General features: G+C 37.1%; 1 protein-coding gene across 3 annotated transcripts in view; it reads left to right on the top strand.

Annotated features, from left to right (window-relative positions):
- The window catches only part of RDX (radixin), a 95,014-nt gene that overhangs the window by 53,000 nt on the left and 16,514 nt on the right, over positions 1 to 25,500 (top strand). For 2 of the 3 annotated variants that reach the window (XM_042957701.1, XM_042957702.1), the window contains exons 11-14: positions 4,407 to 4,567; positions 5,474 to 5,566; positions 9,680 to 9,922; positions 10,907 to 13,523. In XM_042957701.1, the coding sequence (XP_042813635.1) occupies positions 4,407 to 4,567; positions 5,474 to 5,566; positions 9,680 to 9,922; positions 10,907 to 11,071 (662 nt within the window). In that variant the 3' untranslated portion in view covers positions 11,072 to 13,523. Of the gene's footprint in view, positions 1 to 4,406; positions 4,568 to 5,473; positions 5,567 to 9,679; positions 9,923 to 10,906; positions 13,524 to 25,500 lie in introns of those variants that run through there. The other variant, XM_042957703.1, reaches the window with a different exon arrangement.

The raw sequence follows: 25,500 nt of genomic DNA, 5'->3' as shown, positions 1-25,500 counted from the left end.
CAAACTACGGCTCCAGCAGTTTATTCTCTGCCAGGACTGGACTGCTCGGTGTGAGTCAGCAGTGCCGGTGTTCTGCGTATTTCACAGTGTAGACCCACTCTTCCTGTGGTGGTGGTGGCAGAGGCACCACTGGGATCCTTCCTCGGTTGGTAGTCTTCTCTCTCTGTTTGTTGTATTAACTGTACTTTTCCTTTTTTCCCATGTTCTTTGGCTTCCTTTTCTAGTTCTTCATAACCGTCTTCTGAATAGAGCGCGTCTGGAAGGGAAGTTCTGGAGATGGATAGTCCAAGACAGGAAGATCATGGGCTGTTGAGATGTTTTTGCTGCAGACTTCTGTGGGTTGAGGATGTGATTAACGGTGGCTCCCTAACTCTGACTTATCCTCCAAGCTGGCATTTATTTCTGGCTTTTCTGATGGGTCCTCCCCTGACGTCTAGAAGTCTAGGCGTTTCAAATTTTCTTTCCTTAACCTTTACTCTGAGCCACAGGAGGAGCTTCACATGCTCTTTGGTAGCTTTACTGGTGGTTTGGTGGTCATAAATATTTTACCTTTTGGGGGGATGGCACTTAATGCATGATTCTGGTGTTTCAAGGTTTTGCTAAAGTAAAATTAGTAGTATATCTGGGTCCCTGTCAAAGATCTCCTGAATTTCAGTATCTGTTTCTCTGTGGAGGGGCTGTGGATTGTGGACCTAAATGTTGAAGGGAGAATGAAATTTCTAGAAGATAGCAAAGGACAGTATTTTCATAATCATAAAGAAAAGATTGATAACGAGCTTGCATAATTGTAGAAGGGACTCTGGCCTTCGCCGTCCCTGCGGAGGATCTGTAAGGTGCCCGCAGCTCTGCTTCTGCATTATTGTCAGTGCTCCTCTGGGCTCGGCATCTTTTTTCGTGCCTTGCGGCTGCTTCATCTCTCCTAAATAAGCAGTATTTATCATACCTATGTCAACATCTTTGTTTGCGGACTCCAATATCTGGATAATCTTTGGGCCTCTGCAGTAGTCTGTTTTTCTTTTAGGGGTTTTACGGGCATTGGTGGGGGTCCTTTGGTCCCAGCTTCCTCATGTGCTTGGTAATTTTCGTTGCATGCCCAACAGTGAGTATGAAACATTAGGGAGGCTTAGGATGAAGTTATTTTCTTTTAGAGAGGATTCGATTTTCTTTTGACAGGCACACTGTGTGCAGATTGCCTTGGTGGAGTTGAGCGGGATTTCAGACGTTGTTAAGGTTGGCCTTCTCCTGTTGTTGCCCTCACTGCCACATCTCGGGAGTATCTTCTGAAAGACTGCTTATTTTCTAGGGCCCTTCTATCTTAGGGGGCCCTGAACTCCAGCCTTTGACTCCTGGCTGCAAGAGAGTGTCGATCTTTTTGCTCCACTCTTCAGCCTACTACAGCTGGGGTTTTTTTTTTTTGCTTCTTTTCCTTGTTTTTCACCCCATATGTGTATCTTTTAAGAGTTGGCAAACATCTTGAGGGGAAATAACATGATTATTTATTTATTTATTTATTTCCTTATTTTTGAGAGAGACTGAGTGGGGGGAGGAGGGGAGAGGATGCCAAGCGGGACACCTACTGCCAGTACGGAGCCCAATGTGGTGCTTGAACCCACAAACTGTGAGATCATGACCTGAGCTGAAGCCAAGAGCAGGACACTTAACCAGCTGAGCCACCCAGGTGCCCCAATAGCGTGCAGGTTTTAGAGCTTACTCTTCTATTCAGGCTCTTGGCCTCTCAAACCTTGGATGCCTTCGTGGCCCCAAAGTTTAAATCTGTATCTGTTAAGTCTGGTTCAGTACTACAGGCCTCAGGCTGCTGCATTCCACTCCACCTTTGTTCCACTCTACTGGGAGTATTAAATACCTATGTTTTGTTTGTTTCTTTGTTTTTTGGTTTTTTGCATACAAAATAAGCAAATACTCAAAACTATATTCTTGTTCCTTCTTTCTTACATAAAATGGAGTACACGGCATACGTCTTGGTGCACCTTGCCGTTTTCAATTAATATACTTTTATTTTTAAATTTTTTTCTCAGTATTTATTTTTAGATCAACAGAGCACAAGTGGGGGAGGGACGGAGAGAGAGAGGGAGACACAGAATCTGAAGCAGGCTCTAGGCTCTGAGTTGTCAGCACAAAGCCTGATGCAGGGCTCGAACTCATGAAACCGTGAGATCATGACCTGAGCCAAAACTGAGAGTTGGACATTTAACCGACTGAGCCACCCAGGCGCCCCTCATCTTCTAAAACAAGCCATATTCTTTGATACCCTCTTCCCATATGCCGGACCTCAAAAATTGTAGGTTTTAGATGTTTATGAACCAGAGAGGCAAAATACTGATACTGTTTACCTTTCTGAGCTAATCCTTCTCTACAGGTATCCTAATGGGATCCACGGTTTTGGAGGCACGTCTCTTTTGTAGAAATAGAAATAACCTAATTTTTGGGTTTGTAAACTTATCTGTAAAGGGTCAGATAGTACTACCTCAGGCTTTCCACGTCACACAGTCTCTTTTGCGACCATCAGCCCTGCTCTTGCAGAATGAAAGCAGTCCTGTGCTGTATGTAAACATGTGAGGGTGTCGTATACCTTAGTGAATGACGGTATGGGTTCCAGTAAAACTTTATTTATAAAAATAAGAAATTGGGTTTGTGGGCCATAGTTTTCCAATCTCTGTTCTAACTCATTTAACTGGGGAGGGAAGAAAGAAAGCATTTCAAAACCTTCCTTTCTAGGGGTGTGCCTGGGTGGCTCAGTCGGTTGTGTCTGACTCTTGAGTTTGGCTCAGGTCGTGATCCCAAGGTCATGGGATAGAGAGCCCCACATTGGGCTCCGAGCTGAGCATCAAGCCCGCTTAAGGTTCTCTCTCCCCCACTGCCCCCTGCCCTTCTTCCCTGTTCCTGCTCTTGCCCTTCCTAAAATTTATTTAAAAAAAAAAAAACAACTTCTTTCTAAAAGAAAGTAGATTTGAAGCTTTCTACTTATTTTCAACATTTAAAATAATTTACACTTTTGCATAATTCTTAATAGATCACAAAACAACCATTGCCTTGTCTACCGTTCTTCAAAATCTTTATTGCAAAACACTGATAGAAAGTAATGAATATTGGGGAATATTTATTTTAAAATTTAACTTTATAACCTGCACTTAATTTTCTTTCTTCTTTCATAGTACAGAAGGAATTTTTCTGTAGTTATTTGTTTGCTTGTTTAGATGAAAAAGCCGTGAGTTTTGTGGGCTTTATTTTATATAAATATTAGTCAACTAGATGGAAAGAATGATTTTAAGAAAAGTTTGATAGGTTAGTTTGATGTCCCAGTTTTAAAAGGCAGATTCTAAAATGAATAATCCTAGAATTTAGTTGTGGTAACACCCAGTTTTGTATACATTTTATCTTTATAATAGCTGCATACGATTTTTACATTATTTTATTGAAAATTTAAACTTTGACCAGAGTTATTTTTCTTCTTGACCATCTCAAAACTTCCCAAGTCTTAACTGCGATTACCTAAATTAATTCTGACCAAGACCAAAAAAGTTAACAATGGTAAGGAGAAGTGTGTATGTAACAGTTAGCTTTCAGACCTCATGACCTAGATTTTTAGTTTTTCTTCCTTTCTAAAATACACAGAAAGGGAGACATTCTTTGTAGGACATTGCAGTCTCTTAATAGATGGATGGCATTCATTTGTCTTCTGTCACAAAATGTCCTTGTTATTAAACAAGAGTTGTTAGAATAATATTTAAAATTAGTACTTTTACACTTACAAATTTTTGGATTTGTGCTGGTAGTATTTTCCTTTTTCACTCAACACATCAAATAAAAGAGAATTAACTTTATGATCTGTACACTTAAAGATTAAAATTCATGTTACTTATCTCCAAATATTATTTTGTCTCATGCCCAAAAAATGGGTATGTACCAGTTACTGAAAATTTTTAGTAATTCATATAATTCACATCAGAATTCCTATTTTAAATCAGTTATTACTGTTTTCAGTCTTAATGTTTTGGGTTTACTTATCTGATACTTAGTTTAGATAAGCAGAAAGTTATGTAAGTTTGAAAGTGTATTGTTTTATAGAGTTTTGAAACAGATGGCAAAGTATTTAGATCAAAACTTTGGAGATACTAGTTTTTTAAAAATAAAGATGTGCTTCAAGCTTTATGACATAACTTGAATTACAAAAAGTTTTCATTTCTTCAGGTTTTTTAATTGTGAGTACTAAAGAAAATTACTAGGCTTTTGCCAAGTTAAAATCAAAGTATGTATGTTCATTTCCAGATGTGCTAATTTTTAGAAACTGTACAAATTATAGATTCTTTGCCATCATTTCGGCTTCTTTTGATAATGCGAATAATTAGAATTAACCATTGTTTCGTGGGGGGTGTACAATTTGACAGAACTAGAAGAACAGACTCGAAAAGCTCTAGAACTGGACCAGGAGCGAAAACGAGCAAAGGAAGAAGCAGAAAGGCTTGAAAAGGAGCGCCGAGCTGCTGAAGAGGCCAAGTCCGCTATAGCAAAACAAGCTGCTGACCAGATGAAGAATCAGGAGCAACTGGTCAGGAACCTCAGCTCTTTCTCAGAGAAAAAGGAAAATTTAGACAGAAGCATAGAGCAAACCTTGTACAACTAAGCACATTAGAGATCTTCTGGAAAGCACACCAAAGATATAAGTAGTATCTAATAGCAAAGTTTGGAAATAAATCTAAACATTTAATTTCTGCCTTAAAACAAATAAACAAAAACTAAAAATAAGACCATAAAAGATAAATGGAGCCTGTTGCTAACAAAAGATTTCTGATTCACTTAAACTTTGCCTAAACCACTGGTGTGTTTTACTTTAGATAAATTGACAGTACGTTCTGATTCCTTCTTATAACCGTGGGCCGTACTTATTGGGGTCTTTGTGTTGGTTTGTGTAGTGGACTTAGATATATTAAGTGGGCATGACATTTAAAGGATCCTGGAATTAAATATTGGTTCAGACATTCGCTTGCTATGTGTCCTTGGGTCTTTCTGAGCCTCAGATTCTGCCCTTTGAAAACAGAAATAATGTCACCAGATAGGATTGTTGGGGAATCACATGAGATTATTTGATAGCATGCTCTTCAAACTATAAAGCATTATATAAATTTTTTCTTTGTAGGCTTTAGCAAATACTTTATTGATCAAAGTTTACAAATAGCTCTGGAGTTACACATTCTAAGTTCCTGCTACTGGAAGACGAATAACTACTTGCTTATAATGAAACCATTTTTACTTTATCTCCTTACTAGTTCATTATACTACAAATAAGATATTTATGATCTTAAATACACCTTTAAAAAAAAAAATTTTTTTTAATGAAAGACCATCAAAGAGGAACATAATACAGCCCAAGCATGTACATTAAAGCTTTGTTGACATAATATAAATTTTTGAAAATACATATTTTTAGTATTGGTAATTATATTGTGTATTTTAGGCAGCAGAACTTGCTGAATTCACTGCCAAGATTGCACTTCTAGAAGAAGCCAAGAAGAAAAAGGAAGAGGAAGCTACTGAGTGGCAGCACAAGGTGATCGTTGGTTTCTTCCCTCAGTATCATTTGTTGAATATCTACTTTGTACCCAGTAGTATGCTGAGTTTATAGAGATGAATACTGTCACGAATGAGAGGGGGAAAGATACCTGTGTGTATGAATGTGTTTGTATCGTACTAATTACTGATCTGTCGACGCAAGCTCAGTATTTGGGAGCACAGAAGAGGTGATTAATTTCTGTGGGAATGAGGCAGGCTTGGGGAAAACCCTTAGAAGCTTAAGTTGCATCGTGAACTTCAATTTTGGGGGTGGTTAGAGACTGTAGACAGAGGGGCTGAATGAGTACAGGAAGTTTGCAAGCACATGCTGGATTTGAGGGGCAACCAGTAAGCAAGCAGTGCTTTCGAGCATCGGTTCAGAAATCTTGTGAGATGTGGTTGGGACATTAGAGAGGAAATTAAGTTGTGAAGGGCTTTAATTTTAAATCAATGGCAAGATGATAGGGAGTGTCTGTAGACATTTGACTTTGAAGATCTCAAAACAGGATTATAACGTGATTACGTATGGTGTTACAAAAATAATGTGGCCGTCAGTGTGGAAGCTGGCTTGGTCCAAGAGGTGGGATTACTTGAGAGTCAAGAGGAGCAGAGGTTGCTGAGAGACATCTTGGGGTAGACTCAAAAGGGCATGGCAACCAAATCGTGGATATAAAGTGGAATTAGAAGGATGCAGCGACGATGATACATTCTGAGGTACCTAGTATAAGTTCCTAAGTAGATGAAGCCCCTGTTGAAATAGTGCACAAGTGAAAAATCAGAGCTTACTCCGAACTTTAAATAAAGGTTAACTTTTAAATGCAACCATAATAATTTTTTTACCCAAAGGCCTTCTACAGTATGTGTGAATGTTTCCTTTCACCCTTAAATTTTCTTGGTAGCAGTTTAAATTTCACAGGGAAATTTTGATATATTGAAAATTGTGTGTATGTGTAGAACTCTGTTAACCTGTTACACTATTTTATTAGAATTTCACAGAGATACATAAACTTCTTTAAAAAAAAGAAAGAAAAACAAAACAAAAAAAACAACAACAAAAAAAGAGGTGCCTCAGTGGCTCAGTCAGTGAAGTGTCTGACTTCAGCTCAGGTCATGATCTCATAGTTTGTGAGTTCGAGCTCCACATTGGGCTGTGCGCTCCGCCAGTAAGGAGCTCACTTTGGATCCTCTGTCTCATTCACTATGCCCCTCACCCGCTTGTGCACTCTCTCGCGCGTGCACTCTGTGTGTGTGTGTGTGTGTTTGTGTCTTTGTCTCTCAGAAATAAACATTTAAAATAAATAAAGGAGCACCTGGGTGACTCAGTCGGTTAAGCCTCAGACTTCAGCTTAGGTCGTGATCTCAGTTTCATGAGTTTGAGCCCCAAATCGGCCTCTGTGCTGGCCGCTCAGAGCCTGCGTGGGATTCTCTCTCTCCTCTGTCTACACCTTCCCAACTCACTGTCTCTGTTTCTCTCAAAATAAATAAGCTTTAATAGTATATAAATAAAAATAAATAAAAACGTAAATAAGTGAAAATGACACCACAGAGGTAAATCCTCTGAACTATAGATATGAGGAAATGACACAAAAGAAAAATTATATTCCCACAAACCAGGATCACTCTTTTAACACCTTAGTGCAGATCTTTCCACGATCTTTTCCTGTTTGCGTGTGTGCATACATACACATTTATATGTTTAGAGTGAGGTCGTCCTGCACACACGCTTCCATTTTAGTCACTTTTCATCTCATCTGTATTAGACTGTATTCATAAAAATTTTTTAATTCAGATATAATAGACATACAACATTGTATTAGTTTCAGGTGTAAACTTCATTATTTGATACTGTGTGTATGGTGAAATGAGCTAACACCCGTCGCCATACATAGTTAGAATTTTTCTTCTTGTCCTGAAAACTTTTAAGGTTTACTCTTAGCAACTTTGAAATGTACAGTATTATTAACTGTAGTCTCCATGCTGTTTGTACGTTATATCCCCGTGGCTTCTTTATGTTACAGCTGGGAGTTTGTACTTTTTAATCCTCTTCTCCCATTTGCTCACTCCCCACTGTCCCCGCCACCCCCAATTTTTGGTAACCAGGAATTTGTTCTCGTTTTTTGTTGGTTTAATTTTTTCTTTTTTAGATTCCACATATAAATGAGATCATATGGTATTTGTCTTTCTCTGACTTATTTCACTTAGTGTAGTGCCGTCAAGTTCCATCCATGTTGATACAGCAAGATTTTCTTCTTTTTTGTGGCTGAATAGTACTCGTGTGTGTGTGTACACAACACTTTCCTTACCCATTCATTCATCCATTGATGGGTGTTTAGCTTGCTTCATATCCTGGCTATTGTAAATAAGGCTGCACTGAACCTGGTGGTATATATATCTTTGTGAGTTAGTGTTTTCGTTTTTGGGGTATGAATACCTACAAGTGGAATTGCTGGATCATATGGTAGTTGTATTTTTAATTTTTTGAAGAAAACCTTCTTCAAACTTGTGTACCGTTTTCCCTAATAGCTGCACCAACTTACATAGTCACTAATAGTGCACACAGTATCCCTTTTCTCCACATCCTTGACAACACTTGCTATTTCTTCCCTTTTCGATAATAGCCATTTTGAGTGGTGTGAGGTGATAGCTCGTTAGTTACGATTTGCATTTCTGTTACGATTAGTGACGTTGAGTACCGTTTCATGGACCTTGTTGGCCATCTGTATGTCTTCTCTGGAAAAAATGTCTATTCAGATCCTCTCCCCAGTTTGTAATCAGATTGTTTTATAACTACCGAGTTGTATGAATTCTTTATATATTTTGGATATAAGATTTGTCAATATTTTCTCCCGTTCAGTAGGTTGCCGTTTCATTTTTTTTGGTGGTTTCTTTTGCTGTATAGAAGCTTTTTAATTTGATGTAGTGCCACTTGTTTATTTTTTGCTTTTGCTGTCAAATCCAAAAAATCATTGCCAAGACCAGTGTCAAGGAGTTGCTCCCTGTGTTTTCTTCTGGGAGTTTGATGGTTTTAGAGCTTATTTTCAAGTTTGTGGTCATTTTGAGTAGATATTGTGTATGCTATAAGATAGTGGCCTAGTTTCATTCTTTTGCGTGTATCTCTCCAGTTTTCCCAGTACCAGTTATTGAAGGGGACTGTCCTTTCCCCACTGGATGTTCTTGGCTGCTTTGCTCCAAATTAATTGATCATATTTGTATGGGTTTATTTCTGGGTTTATATATAGAATATATTTCTATATTCACAGTTGACCCAAAATCTTGTATAGATAATTTGCCAGGCCAGTGTCCAAATTAGCACCTTGCATTACATAGGTTTGCTCTCAGTCTCTTTTAAAGTAGGACATTCCTTTGTTTGATACTGGATTATTGGAAAGACCTGCAGAGTGTCCCTTCTCCTTTGTGTGTCCTTATGGTGCCATTCATTTGTCCTTTTATCATCAATATTTCCTGTAAACTGGAAGATAGACCTGAAATCTTGAAGGATGCATCCTAAAAAGTTTTTGGCTACAGTGCCTCATAGGTGAGTCACCCAAATTAGAACATTTTTTAGAGTGAAAGGTATTCTTATTAGTAATTACACCAGGACGACAGTGTGAAGCAGGATTTTTCCAGGCACAGCAACACGGTATACCACCCAAATAATTGCTGATGTTGGATACCTCCTGTTGTGTCATCTCAGAAGACGCTTAATATCTAGTTAACCTACCATCAGTGATATTAACTGGTCACTAAACAGGCTGATTCCTCCTTTGACTGGGTTATGTGCTCCCTCTTGTGGCTAAAATGTGATCTCTTGGATGTGGCATTCTTTGGCATTAGGCTGATGCCATTTCTCATCAAATATTTGCATAACAGGTTTAGCAATATTTGATTATGCTTGCCAGAGTTAACAATTTTATTAGTTTTTGCAAAGTGATGTATTTTCATTCTGGCATTCTAGCCCCCTGGCATTCCTTTATAAAAGTAGAGTTTTCATCCGTAGGGCTTATTTTCGTTACCCTGAAAGATAGTTTCTATTAGGAAAGAGAGATAACTTGATTCTCTTCATTACCAGTTTTCAAATGAAGTTGCTGATAAATTTATTGTTAACGTTCAGGCTTTTGCAGCCCAGGAAGACTTGGAAAAGACCAAAGAAGAGCTAAAAACTGTGATGTCTGCACCCCCTCCACCTCCACCACCGCCAGTCATTCCTCCAACAGAAAATGAACACGATGAGCATGATGAGAATAATGCAGAGGCTAGCGCAGAATTATCAAACGACGGGGTGCTGAACCACAGAAGTGAGGAGGAACGTATAACGGAAACACAAAAAAATGAGCGTGTTAAAAAACAACTCCAGGTATTTCAAATTGACAGTTGTGTGTACATGTATAGTACAGTGAGCATTTTCCCCATTTAATAAAATACAAACTTACTAAAAAGGAACTTTCCAGTTTTCTTTAAGCTTTTGCCCTTAGCTGGCCTTGTGATTGGTTTGTGATTGCTTGGCCTGTAGTCACAGTGCTTGATTTCTTCCATTGTAGCAAATGTGTTAGTTTTGGGTAATTAGGCCTTAAGTGGTAAGTTATTTTTTAATTACAGCTTGACTCCACGCTAAAAGGTAGAAAGTGTTTTGATGTTATCTTTAAAAGACAGATGAATTTAGTTTTTCGCCAGTAAAGTATACATTAAAAGCCATATAATTTAATAGATTACCTGTATGACACTACATACTCTGAACTATTTGTTCAGGTTTCATAATACCAAAAGGTAGGTTTATTAAAAGCACATAATTAGATCAGAGTAGGAAATCTTAATTTGATTTGACCTTTTTTCCCGATAAGTTCTCTGATTTTTTAATTGGCGAAATCTTTAAATATTAATAAAGAAAAGAAAATGAAGTGATAATTGCAATAAATATATTAAGACTTTGGAGAAAGGTTCTCTAATGGCCTAGATTTTAGATCTTAAAATAACATCCTATACTGTCTACATTGAACCTTTTGTAAGTGATTTCAAAATCTCTATTGTATAGAGAAAGTTAAGGGATTTTAGAATAATATACAGAATCATCGTGGTTGTTGAGTGTAGAAGTGAAAGACAGTGGGTATTTCTCCCTAACTACTATCTCTACTGTCACCAAAATAGAGCAGATTTACATACTTCATATTTTTTATTTTTATTTTTTAAATTTATACACTTTAAAGAAATGTGACAGTGTAAATTCTAATATGCAAAAAAGTCAGATTTGTTGTATGTGTATTTTTGTCTTTAAACCTTTTTTATTAGCTTTTTAAACTTTAAGAAGAAAATAATAGTCATTGTTTTTATTTTTTAAACATAGGCGCTGAGTTCAGAATTAGCCCAGGCCAGAGATGAAACCAAGAAAACACAAAATGATGTTCTTCACGCTGAGAACGTGAAAGCAGGCCGTGATAAGTACAAGACTCTTCGTCAGATCCGACAGGGCAACACAAAGCAGCGCATCGATGAGTTTGAAGCAATGTGAGAGCTGTTATTTTGCATACATGTTCTTCATAAGCTGAACCACCAACAGAGAAAAGCAGGCCTTTGCAGATGTGATGGAATGCACCCCACCTTGCCAAAGCACTTACACCAGTTGACTGTGGTGGCTAAAAGACATGCTTGAGGGAGCCCTTCTGCGTTAAGGCAGTGTGATGTCATGCTTGATTTTCTTTTCCTTTGGGCCAGGGAATGGAGAACAGTGTTCCATCGCCTCCTTTCACATTTTCAGTTTCCATTTTTTTTTTTCTGTTGAAGATTAACACTAATTATCATGTCTGACAAATGTGTATGTGTGATGTAAGCACTTTGTACATTTCAAAGGATGATGGTGACTTAATGAGTGTTTGGGTAGAGCACTCTGTTTTCTTTGGACCCTTCCATAGTTGACCTGTGTGTATTTCCACATTCTGTCTCAGATTTCCTCGGCGTGCCCTTATCATATCTTGCCATGCCGATAGCCATAATTCTGCCATCGTATAGATCATTGGCAGTGGTCAAAATGAAGGTAGGCGACAGGGTGGACAGTCTTTGATAATTGTGTAGAAGACAGCTATGAATCATGAAAAGGATTAGAATATCTAATAGTGTAGTATGCAGCTGGTGGTTAATGTTTTTAAAATCCCAGTTTGCTTACATTATTGGATATTCGATATTTGCTTAATTAGTCATCTTTGACAGCTGAATGGATTGGTGTTTCATCACCTGCCATCCTTTGGTTTTCTTTGCCTACCGTTGACAAAGGTGTAGACAGCAGGTGGTAGTACCCTAGGAGAGTTTATTGATGAAACACTACCTGCAAATACTAATTGTCTCCAAAAGATTTAAAAAGTCTGTTCTTTCAAAGATTGACTTAGACAAACAGATGTTTAATTAAAAAAATATGTTTTTTGGTCATTGATTATACTCATTCAAAAATCCGTGGACCTTTCTGGAAGAGCAGCGTATGAAAACATCAGTCCCAGAGAGGGGACAGTAATACTACCTCACTACTACACCTGCGATGACTGGTCACTCCAACACAGCGGAGTATGTAAGTGTGTTCTCCAACACGCACCAGTACTTCCAGTCATGAAGGAGTACTTCTGAGATTTCCTTTTCCTTCAGAATATCTTAGAGTGCTACTTTTTTTTAACTGCCTTGTTGTTGAGCTGAATTGTGGGACTCTGATTTATATGAAAATTGTAAGCTCTTGATGGTATACTATCTTCTTGGAGGGGTGTTCTGTGTCTGAGGAAGTGTGTGTGTGTGTGTGTGTGTGTGTGTGTGTGTGTGCGCGCGCGCGAGAGAGAGAGAGAGAGAGAGAGAGAGAGAGATTTTCCCTTGTAGCATATGAATGTCTGTACCTTCATTTCTTGATATAATTGTTACATAATCATTTTAGCAGATTTGGTTTCTAAATCATTGTGCTTATTTTTTTGTTCTCTAACTAAAAATACTTAAATTTGGTTTGTTAATCCTATTTTAGAAATTATAATTTTAGGTTATATTAAGTTCAATTATGTCTTAAGAAATCTTTCCAGTTTGAAAGATGTTCTAATATTCACATGTTCTAACATTTTCTTTATTGTAAAACATCTAGACTTGGAGATAAGGAAAGCCTTGTTTTCTCTGTGTGGTTCAGCTACTTTTCATGTGGTATTATGCACTCAAATTTACATTTATCTATTAAAATTGCCATTTTGTTAAGCATTTTTCACGCACAGTAGATTCAGGTTGTGTCTGAAAATATCTCTTGTGCTTTTTTTGATTTTGCTGACTTGAAAAGGATTAATCTGGGCAGACATATGAGAAGGAAAGGTTGCATTTAATATATTTTTGGACTTTGTAGGACAAGAGATAACTGGTTGATAACCTTGACGTGACTGTTGTGTGGTGGTTGTGCACATGCTTCAAAACACTGTGGAAGAGAGCGTTTCTGCTTGAGCACATTCGCGGGATAGGTGGTGAACTCGTCATGTTCCAAGGCGTGCGTGCTCGCTTTTCCAAAGTAGCAAAGCAGTTGCCATAATAGGTGAAAACTTGGATTTCCACTGGATTTTTATTAATTTTCTACATTTTGAATTGTGTGCACTATCACTGCTGCATCAGTTTGCTATCAGTGTTGAAAAATTACCAGTTATATTTGCTGTTTATAATCTATTTGTAGATTAGGATTAAAATGGATTTAATCCATTTTTAAAGCTGTGTGAATTTTTCTAAACAGGAAACAACTATTTGCAATATGAGTTTTCATAGTGATTAAGCCAGTTATGACTTTTATTATTAGCAGTTGAGAGCACATGCTCATATAGCAATGTAAAAATATATTAATGAGTATTTGGTAAATTCCAGCAGGTTTTACCATTAGCATAATTCTGTGTTGTACAATTAAGCTACAGTTACATCTATAATTTTGGATAACATTCATTGGTTAACAATAAAGTGACAAAAGCTCATGCCTTCAAGGTCCACTGTTGTTATTTAACATGGATTTTTTTGCATATTTCTCAGAATCATAATCTTTATTAGACCCACAAATCATCACATCTTAAAAATGAGAAGTGGATAGGGTAAATTTTCAAAGTCCTCACAGATTTATCTTTCCCCTAAATTGTACCTCTTTTGGTATGGAAGTAATAGTGATTGTTAATTCTGTGAAAAATCATTAAATCGACTCTCTTGATAACAAAATCATTTAGGATTTTTAATTATTGCTTTAATTGTATATTGATAATTTCTGTTTCCTAACGAAGATACAGTTTAATTGCCATTGATCTTGCTATAAAAATGCTAATGTTCTTTAAAGAACTATATATATTCTAAGTGCATTTATTTAAATATGTATTTTTATTTTAAAGCGACATTACAGAGCAGTTACCATAAATCTAGAAAGTTATTGTCTCTTAAAAGCTTACTAGTTTTTAACATAAAGATTATTCATCTTAAGTAAGTCATGTATTCCAAAAGGAAAAGCAAGATGACTTCTCAGTTTATAGTAATACTTAGCTGTCACCTTATTTTTGTCTTACCAGTAGGTAGTGATTTCTTTATTCTGATCCGGTCAGAAAAGAGAATTTTATAAGATTCCTTTATATCTAATTAGGGTTTTTCTTTAAGAACTAGAATTCCCACTTACCGAGTTGTCTTAGGCTCTTTTGGAACCCTCACTCCTGATTATCATTGGACAACAATTTCAGTATTAGTGTTAGGGTTGAAAATGCCCACTACTTCCTGGCTGAAGTTCGATTACCTTGTTGATTAGTGATATTTTTAGAACTGAAGCTAAAAACTTTTTAGATCCCAAAGCATCCCATTATGTGTATGCATGAGGAAAACAGTTTTTAAATTTTAACATGTTAATCTCTAAAGCTTAAAACTTTAAGTAGAAAGAATTAGTGCCTTTATCGTTAATTTACTGAGCTAGTGGCAAACCAAAGTTTAGATATCCTTAATTAAGGGTAAGGGAAATCGTTGAAATATGGAGCTATACTGGTGGGCCTATTCCATACTCTTAGCATTTTCTTATTCTGTACTTCATTTTGTAATTAGAAGATAATCTCTCAGTTGCTCTTGCGGTTTATCGTGTAAAAGGACAGCATTCTAGTACATTTCAAAAGTTCAGTGGATTCTGCAGATGTTTAGATAACTTTATGAAATGTCAAGGCAATCCTCACATTCTGTGCTGACTGGTGGCGAGGAAGCCTTGGTTCACAATAGTGTTTCACATATCAGAGCTTATCACATTCCCATCCTTGACTTTTCCAATTAAGTAATCTAAAGTTCCATTTTTTTTCCTAGTGGGCCTACTTCTTAATAGGTCCATCTTTCAAGATTTTAAGAGCTGCCATTTTCCTTCTGGAAAAATCATGACTCCTTGCTTTGTTGCCTCAGTATTGTGACTTCCCTGAAACACCGATATGAAGTTATCTGATTTCTGGTTACATATACTGCTTTAGGAGTTCAAGTATCTCTCATTCACTACGGAATTTTAAGGTTAAAAGATAATTGCCCAGTGGCACATCTTTTGAATTCGGGTTTACGCCTGGCTCTGGAGTTTTCTAGCTTACTAAATGGTTCCAGACTCTTTCTTCACAGAGCTTCATGGAGCCACTACATTTAAAAAAATTTTTTTTAATGTTTGTATCTATTTTTTGAAGGAGAGAGAGAGAGAGCATGAGCAGGGAAGGAGCAGAGAGAGAGGGAGACCCAGAATTCGAAGCAGGCCCCAGGCTCTGAGCTGTCTGCACAGAGCCTGATGCGGGGCTCGAACTCACGAGCCGTGAGATCATGACCTGAGCCGAAGTCGGACACCTAGCAGACTGAGCCGCCCAGGTGCCCCAAAGCCACTATATTTTTATATGCTGTATTGTAGGATACAGAAGCAAGATGAGAATGACTGTGCCTTTCATTTTGGCCTGTCTTAAAATGTGGAACTTCAGATACTAATGTATCTTAGCCCTTAGGTCATTCGCATTAATCTGTTAAAATACTAGATTTCTTTTAAGATGGCAGCTCCACTTGGTTGATTGCTGTGACTTGTATGCCCAGATTCCTCCCGGCTTCCATCACATCAGTGGCTTCCATCCTTGTAATTATTATTTTTGTTACTTTGTTCCAATTGTTCACTTTCATTTCATGATCATTTAAAAAATTAAGATTCCTTTTATATTTATGCATGTCATTTAGTTTGTTCCTAAAAGTTGCGATGGTTTCTGTTAATGTCACAAAACCTAAATAGCCAATGTCCATCATCCTGGTAATACGGCTTCAGCGTCTCACAGGTTTGCGTGATGATCCTTGGAAACATTCCTGTTGATGAAACATGGGTTATATGAAATTCTTCTTTTGCTGTGTTTGTAGCGTATACTGTGATATCCCTTTTAATTTTTTGCAACTTAAAATGTCATAAGTTACGTGTCAGACCTAGAAATGCATGAATGTTTTAGACTTAGAAGACACTACCTCCTCCCTCCCTTTCCTTTGGTTTGTACTGAAAAGTCTGTGTAATTCAAGTCCAGCATTAGACTCCTACATGCCCTCATGCCATTTAGGTAATTGTTTACTTTGAAATTTTAGCTATTTTGGATAAAAGATACAGTTGTATGATGAAAGAAACTACAATGTACAGAAAATCAATAGAAGAAAAGTAGTGAATAAGGCCAAGAATAAGAGCACATGGTGTAGTTTCTCAAGTTTGCTTGTTCTCTGGTAAATTACTTAATTTTTATTGCATACATCAAATTTCAAACACTGTATTTAAAGATAGCCTTAAACAAGTGCCTCATTGTGAAAGTTTTCTAACTTTATAGTAAGATTCATTTTAGACCCTACTGACAAACCGGTCACCTAGAGTCATTAGTAATCTCTGTATTAAACAAAGTTTCATGGAGTTAGCTTTCACTTGAATCTTTTTTTTTTTAATTGTTAAAATACGCATAAAATTTTAACCATTTTCAAATGTACAGTTGAGTGACGTTAAGTAAATTCATGTTGTACAGTTGTCCCCACTATTCATCTCCAGAACTTTTTCATCATCCCAAACAACTTGTGCCCTTACAACGCTGATGCCCCATTCTTCTGCCTTCCTGCTCCCTGGTTACCCCCATCCTACCTTTTGTCTCTCTGAATTTGACTACTTCAGGTGACTCTGAACATTTGTCCTTTTTTATTATCTCTTATTTCGCGTAGCATGATGTTTTCAAGGCTCATCTGTATTATCATATATATCAGAATTTCACTCTTTTTAGATGTTGGATAATATTCCATTGTTTATATATGCCACATTTTTTTTAATCCATCAGTCAATGGATATTTGGATTATTTCCACATTTTGACTTGTGAACAGGCTGCTGTGTTCGTTAGTATACAAATATCTGTTCAAGTCCCTCTTTTCAGTTCTTTGGGGTACATATCCAGAAGTAGAATTGCTGAATCATGTGATAATTTTTTGAGGACTCATTGTACTATCTTGTGGAGCAGTTGCACCATTTTACATTCCTACCAGCCGTGCCTAAGGGCCCCAGCTTCTTCATATCCTCACCAGCAATTGTTATTTTGGGGTGTTTTGGGTTTTTTTTGAATGGCCGTTCCAATGGGTGAAGTGGTTATCTCATTGTGGTTTTGATTTGCATTTCCCTATGATGCATTTCTCTCTGATACTGAGCGTGTTTTCCATATGCTTATTCACCACATGTATATCTTCTTTGCAGAAGTGTATATTCATGTTTTGTCCACTTTTAAATTGAGTTGTTTACTTTTTGTTCTTGAGTTGTAGGAGTTCTTTATTCTGGATATGAATCCCTTATCAGATACCTGAGTTGTAAATAATCCCTTGCCAGATACAAAAGTTGCAAATATTCTCTCCCATCCTTTGGGTTGTCTTTTCATGCTATGGATAGTATCCTTTGTGGCACAAAAGCTTTTTAATGTTAATGAAGACCATTTGCTTTTTCTTTCGTTTCCCGCGCCTTTAGTTTTGATGTTTTTTAAAGAGAAAAATGTTTTTGGTGAGGTGTTGCTGTAAAGAGGCAGGGCAGAAGAATTATTATGTACACTGATGAGGGTCTAGAAAGAGTAGGTTATCCTGACTGGAATAGAAAATGTGATTCATTGTGCGTCGGCTACAGGATAGTAAAGCTAGGGTGGCTGGGCCAGGAATTTATGGAGCCCTGAATCCTCTGCTGAGGTAGTTTAGTTTGATTTGAAGACATTGGGTGCTTCAGGGGAAAGCAGTTACTAAGGGAACAATAACTAAACTTTGCTCCAACAGAGAATTCATGCTGCTGTGTCAGGTGTCCTAGGAAGTACAGAGGATAAAGAAAGCTAAGTAGAAGAACTTCACAGACAGTAATTAGCCTGAAGAAAGGCTGTGGTCATGGTAAAGAATTCTATTACTATCTGCTGAGAATTTAAAGGAAACACCTAGGTGTAATTTGCTTTCCTATTTGCTATGTGTAGTTGATATTTTTTCTTCTGCTTATTTTCCAAATGACCTCTTTGGGGACAGTTAGGACCTCTGTTTGTTTTTCTTTTATCTGTGACCTTTTGGAGAGAGGTTCTTCATCGGCACAAAAAGAGAACCAGAAATGAAAGACATTCAAGAACAAATGGATTGGATTCTGAGTTCTAATTCCAGGTCTTAGACTCTCTTGGCCTCTGGTTTTTATAAGCCCTTTCAGAGTTCTGAATCTGATGGTCTGTTTCAGAGTGTTTCTCTGCAATCTGGTTTAGACACTTAGATTCCAGATGCATTGTCTTCCCTCGAGTGTAATGCCTGACCCAGGGTTAACATCCATGTACTTTGAAACACTAATATTTGTTCATAGTTGAAAACTATTAATGCAGAATGTGCTTATAACCGTTGTGTCAATGTCGTTTCTATCCCTGGTTGGTCCTAATAATGTAAGTGATTGTGAGAAACTTACAGGGTTTTATTTTTTTGTAGTAGGTTTTAAGGGGTTAGAAAAATGGTTCTTTCATATTATGAAGGGGTTCTATTATTTACCCAGACACAACTCCGTGAAGATGATCTCAGAGTATACACATGCAGCTATTCATTTGCTGTGACAGCTTCAAACAACTTACTTGGGAGATTTCTGTCAGTTTTTCCAAGTTGAGGTTTAATTATGCTTCATCAGTGTAGCTTTTGCCAAACGTATGACTTGATTCATCTCTTTATGCTCAGATGATATGTTAGGGGTTTCTTCCTTCTTGTTTTTCTTGTTTTGTCCAATTTTTAGGCCATAAAAGTTTTTGAATGTAGATAAATACAATTTCTTGGTAATTGAAGTTGCAAGTGGGTGGGTCGTTTTCCTAACTTTAAAATCTAATAGCTTACCATTGGTATGTAGGTTAAATGTAGAATTTGCACCTTCTTAATTTGTATGTTTTAAAAGTACTTACAAAAGACATAAAACCTTTTAATGTATGCAAAAGGAAATCGTGATTCAGTGGTCTGTTTACTTTTTAAATAATATTTGCAAATGTGGTACCAAATAGTGTAAACCCTAGAATTAGAACCCAGAACCTAATCATCTGTATGCTTTATATATAGTTTAATATGCTGAGCCATATTACATTCCAGGATATGCTGATGCTTTAAGGATGTTTATAATGAATTCGGGGGACATAGGCTGTATCAAAGACTCTGCATCAAAATGTATAGAAAATGTATTCACTGGAAAAGTAGTTTTCCATCTTTAGGGGAGATTATCGGCATTCACGTTTTTGGGGTGTTCTCAAGCATTTTGAAGACTGGAAGCAAGTATATCTTCTAAGTTACTGGTCTGATGTCTACAGGTAAGAAAATGTTCTCTACCACCTTTATTTGTGAGCCATGATGCTTCAGTTCTTAGACATTAGGAATTTACAAGGTCTTCAGTTCAAGGGTGTCATGAAAGACATGCTGAATGGGAGACGAGGAGGCGTGGCTTTTTCCACAAAGTGGTAAGACTAATACCACAGACAGACAGACCTACACATTCCCACCCAGGGGTTTGCAGAGGAATTGCTGTTTGCTGTTTGTGCAGAGCACTGTTAGACTTCAGGGCATGGATGATAACCCTTTGACTCTGTTGTGGAAATTGTAGTTAGGTCACGGAGTTGAGACATAGACCCAAATTAAGATGTATAAAGTAAAGTAAATACCAGAAGAAAAAGTGTGATAAAATGTGCAGGAGTTAGTTAGGATTTAAGTTAGAGGTCACATAATTAGCTAATTAGGTGCTAATTAGCAAACAAGAAGCATGGCATGGGTTTGAGTGATCTGGTCGGGAAGTGTTCTCGTCTTTTGTACAATGACAGCAACCAGGGAGCATTGAAAGTTAGCAATTCATCACTAGGCAGGCTGGCTAATATTTTATGTTTGTTAGCTTACTTCTCTGCCACTGAGGATTTGGCATATTCCTTAAAGTCAAATGTAAATGGGTCTGATTTTCTTAAAGTTTATTGAGCATAAGCAACCTTATTAATAATGGTTTATATTAGAATAGCCAGTATTGATACATAATTTAACATTAAAGTTTTCATATAGCTGTTAACTACTGTATTTAACTTGCATTAAACCTAGTATATTTTTAACTTATAAATTAAATTTTATTTTCAGTTTGTGTCATCTATCAAAAGTCAGTTCCTTCTTTACAAGTTATGCTAAACTGAACGTTAAGTAAAATCACTCATTCTTAACTCTGCTGTTTATATGAAAAAATACTTGCTCATGTAGTGAAGAAATACTTGAGCTTTATGGAGACTAGGAGAGTACAGTGAGGTGATTTGGTCTTTTTCAGCCATTTAGCAGAAGTGTTTTGGCTTATATGAAAAAAAAAACCAAAAAAACAACCCTCAAATACTGAATCACAAATGTCATCAAGAATAAATGAGAATAAAAAATAGGTATATAAATGAAAGCTTAAATAAGAGATCAGAAGTATCTCTAAAGGATAGGAGTGAAATAAATTTATAGTGGTATGATCAAAGCCCATCATACACAATATTTGAAAAAAATTTTTTTTTAATGTTTATTTCTGAGAGACAGAGCATGAGCAGGGAAGGGGCAGAGACAGAGACACAGAATTCGAAGCAGGCTCCAGGCTCTGAGCTCTCAGCACAAAGCCTGATTCAGGGCTTGAACTCATGAGCCGTGAGATCACAACCTGAGCTGAAGTCAGATGCTTAACCGACTGAGCCCCCCAGGCGCCCCATCATACACAATATTTAAAATCACTCCAATTAAAATAAATATACAGTATAATCAGAGTAGGAAATTTTCAAACTATAGTAAACAAATACAGCAAGGAATATGTTGGACACTATTCTAGTAATAAAGCACTCGAAAAAGATTTATGGTGAGGAATTCAATTAAAGCCTAAAGCAAAAAAAAAATTGGTATAGAATTTTTTTTTAAATTTATATCTAAGTAAGCATATAGTAGTGCAATGATTTCAGGAGTAGAATCCAGTGATTCATCCCCTACATATAACACCCCGTGCTCATCCCAACAAGTGTTCCCCTCAATGTCCCTTGCCAATTTAGCCCATCCCTCCACCCACAACCCCTCCAGCAACCCTCAGTTTGTATGTATGTGTGTGTATATGTATATATATACATATACACACACACACTTGATATACACAAAAGTGATATACACTTTTGAAAAGTGTCATATCTCTGTGTGTGTGTGTGTATATATATATCTATATCTATATCTATATATCTTTTGTCCCCTCCCTGTTTTTATATTATTTTTGCTTCCTTTCCCTTCTGTTCATCTGTTTTGTATCTTAAATTCCACATATGAGTGAAGCCATATGATATTTGTCTAATTTCGCTTAGGATAATACACTCTCGTTCCGTTTACAAAGTTGTAAATGACAAGATTTCATTCTTTTTGATAGCTGAGTAATACTCCATTGTGTGTGTGTGTGTGTGTGTGTGTGTACACACACACACACACACACACACACACACACACACACACACATCTTTACCCATTCATCAGTCAATACATTTGGGCTCTTTCTATACTTTGGCTACTGTCAGTAGTGCTGCTATAAACATGGGGGTGCATGTGCCCCTTGGAAAGAGCACTCCTGTATCCTTTGAATAAATTAGGTACTAGTGCAATTGCTGGATGGTAGGGTAGTTCTATTTTTTTGAGGAACCTCCATGCTGATTTCTACAGTAGCTGCACCAGTTTGCATTCCCACCAGCAGTGCAAAAGTGTTCCTCTTTCTCTGCATCCTCGCCAACATCTGTTGTTGCCTGAGTTGTTCATGTTAGCCATACTGACAGGTGTGAGGTGGTATCTCATTGTGGTTTTGATTTGTATTTCCCTGATGATGAGTGATGTGGAGCATTTTTTCATGTGTCTGTTACCATCTGGATGTCTTCTTTTGAAAAGTGTCTATTTTTGTCTTTTGCCCATTTCTTCATTTGTTTTTTGGGTGTGGAGTTTGATAAGTTCTTTATAGATTTGTGCTACTAGCCCTTTATCTCATATGTCATTTGCAAATATCTTCTCCCATTCCATCAGTTGCCTTTTAGTTTTGCTGATTGTTTCCTTCACCATGAAGAAGCTTTTTATCTTGGTGAAGTCCCATAGTTCATTTTTGCTTTTGTTTCCCTTGCCTCTGGAGATGTGTTGAGTAAGAAGTTGCTGTGGCCAAGGTCGAAGAGGTTTTTGCCTGCTTTCTCCTCTAGGATTTTCATGGCTTCCTGTATGATGTGTAAGTCTTTTATCCACTTTGAGTTTATTTTTGTGTATGGTGTAAGAAAGTGGTCCAGGTTCATTCTTCTGCATGTCACTGTTCAGTTTTCCCAGCACCACTTGCTGAAGAGACTGTCTTTATTCCACTGAATATTCCTTCCTGGTTTGTCAAAGATTAGTTGGTCATACGTGTGCGGGTCCATTTGTGGGTTCTCTATTCTGTTCCATTGATCTGAGTGTCTGTTCTTGTGCCAGTACCATACTGTCTTGATGATTGCAGCTTTGTAATACGGCTTGAAGTCCGGGATTGTCCTGCCTCCTGCTTTGGTTTTCTTTTTCAAGATTGCTGTGGCTATTCAGGGTCTTTTCTCATTCCATACAAATTTTAGGATTGTTTATTCTAGCTCTGTGAAGAATGCTGGTGTTATTTTGATAAGTATTGCACGGAATATGTAGGTTGTTTTGGGTAATATCAACATTTTAACAATATTCTTCTAATCCATTAGCATGGAATATTATTCCCTTTTTTGTGTGTGTCCAATTTCTTTCATAAGCTTTCCATAGTTTTCGGTGTATAGGTTTTTCACCCCTTCAGTTGGGTTTATTCCTTGGTATTTTATGGATTTTGGTACAATTATAAATGGGATAAATTCCTTGATTTCCCTTTCTGCTGCTGCTTTATTGGTGTGGAGAAATGCAACCAATTTCTGTGCATTGATTTCATATCCTGTGACTTTGCTGAATTCATCAATCAGTTCTAGCAGTTTGTTGGTGGAATCTTTTGGGTTTTTGATAGAGTATCGTGTCATCTGCGCAGAGTGAAAGTTTGACTATGTCCTTGCTGATTTGGATGCCTTTTATTTCTTTGTGTTGTCTGATTGCTGAGGCTAGGACTCCCAGTACTATGTTGAATAACAGTGGTGAGAGTGGACATCCCTGTCATGAAGCTTAGCATTGTTTAGTACAAAACTTTTTTTTAGCTTAAGTAAATTTTAGGAGATATATTACCTCAAGCATTACAGGTAGCATTTCCTTGTGAAACACTGATTAATTGTGGGGTTTTTTGTTTTTTTTTTGAGTTTATATGGTAATAGCTTGTGTCATAGCAAAGCATCAGAAAACGGGTTAAGGATTTTTTGGTTATTTTTCTTTGGAGATTCCTTTTTAAGCATTAAAATGATCAAGTTATTGCCAAATTCCCTCCTTTGTAATTAAAAAATAACTTTTCATCTATGCTTAAAGAAAATTGTTTTTATTTATTTTTATTTATGTATTTTTTTAAGTTTATTTATTTTTGACAGAGAGAGTTAGGGAAGGGCAGAGAGAGGGGAGAGAGAGAATCCCAAGTAGGCTCTACACTGTCAGCGCAGAGCCCGACACGGGGCTCAAACTCAAGAATCACGAGATCATGACTTAAGCTGATATCAAGAGTCAGACACTTAACTGATTGAGTCACCCAGGTGCCCCAGCAAATTGTTTTTTAAAAATCTAGAAGACTAGGTATTGCAAATTTTTTTAAGGAAAAGTGTGCTTTTCTTTGGCTTCAAATAGTACCAGATGATGTGCTGAAGTTGTGAAATTCTGAAAGTACTTGTAGGCTCTACTTGGCTACTCTGTGGCTAAAGCCTCATTTAAAAAAATAACTCCGTTAAATCATCAAAATTCTAAAAGATAAGTGGTACATGAAACATGAAACAAAAGTCAATAGATACGATAGAATAACACTAAAAAATACAAGCCTTCTTTCCCTGTCCTCTGGTCTTCCACCTACCCCCAGAGGTGGCTGTGCACCTGTGCCTCCTGCTGGAGACCACCTGTGCATGTACCCACATGCGTATATTATGGGCTTTCTGTTGTCCGTACACATGGTTTTGCACTTCTTTCACTGAACGTTTTATTTTGGAAATCCTCACACAGCGGTACAAAAATACCATTGCATTTAATTTATGGATGTTCCTTAACTTCTGATGAATTTTTATGTCTTTACCAATCCTTTGCTGTTACAAACAATACGCCATAGTCTTGTAGAAACACTGCTTGTGTGTGTTTGGTTTTTTTTTTTTAAGAGGAGAGGGAAACCACAAGAGGCTTTTTTTTTTCTTTTTGAGAGAGAGAGAGAGATCAAACAAGCGGGGGAGGGACAGAGAGAGAGTGGGACAGAGAGGATCCGAAGGGGGCTTTGCGCTGACAGCAAACAGCCTGATGCAGGGCTCGAGTTCACAGACCGGGAGGTCATGACCTGAGCCGAAGTTGGATGCTCGGCTGACTGAGCCCCCCAGGTGCCACCTTGCTTGTTTTTTCCTAAGAAATTGTGTTACAGTCTAGGGGATGAGGTAAGTTTACATATGATTTTTTTTATATTTTAGATATTCCAAAAATACAGGAAATTTTTTACTTAAATGTGTGTTTTTTACATTTAACAAATTTAAATAGTAACATGCTTATGGAAGCACCTTTAATAGAAAAACAGACACGTCTCCATCAATTGGATTTCTGCATATCAAGTTTACTTAAAAGGTGACGTAATGATAATGTCACTTTTGAGGGCCCAAGTGACAAAGATCTGTCAGTAATTAAAACTTACCTGACTTCTTCAAATTCTGTAATCAGAAAATGTTACTATAAAAGAATCAGTAGGGTGGGGTTTCCTAAATGTACATTGGTAGTCTTTTGGTTCTTAATTTCTTTTGGTTGCCACCATTTCTTCAGTGGTTCAAATTTTCGTTTGCCGCCTTGTGTTAAAACAGCAACAGTTGGTTGAGTGCCCAACTCTGGATTTCAGCTTAGGTTATGATCCCAGGGTTGGAGGTCGAGCCCCATGTCAGGCTCCATGCTGAGCATGCAGCCTGCTTAAGATTCTCTCTCCCTTCTTCTCCCCTCTCCCCTGCTCACGCTTTCTCTACACAATAAAAAAAAAAAAAAAAAATTAAAAACAGGAAATGACAAGCTCAGGTCATTGTGAAACACTTAATAACAAGTGCTTTATTTACCATATCACCCAACAAAAATAGCAAAAATATTACGAGGAAATTTGATTCTGCAAGGGTTTTTGTTTTTGCTTTTGTTTTTAATTTTAAGAGGGTAGATCAACTTAGTGTTTTTCGAACATCTTTGAAGCTACAATGTAAGTGTAGTCTTTATTTATTTATTTATTTATTTATTTATTTATTTATTTATTTTTAACGTTTATTTTATTTTTGAGACAGAGAGAGACAGAGCATGAACGGGGG

Source organism: Panthera tigris, chromosome D1 (assembly GCF_018350195.1).
Source record: "Panthera tigris isolate Pti1 chromosome D1, P.tigris_Pti1_mat1.1, whole genome shotgun sequence".
NCBI classification, from domain to species: Eukaryota; Metazoa; Chordata; class Mammalia; order Carnivora; family Felidae; genus Panthera; species Panthera tigris.
This window is presented reverse-complemented; position numbering and strand designations above follow the sequence as displayed.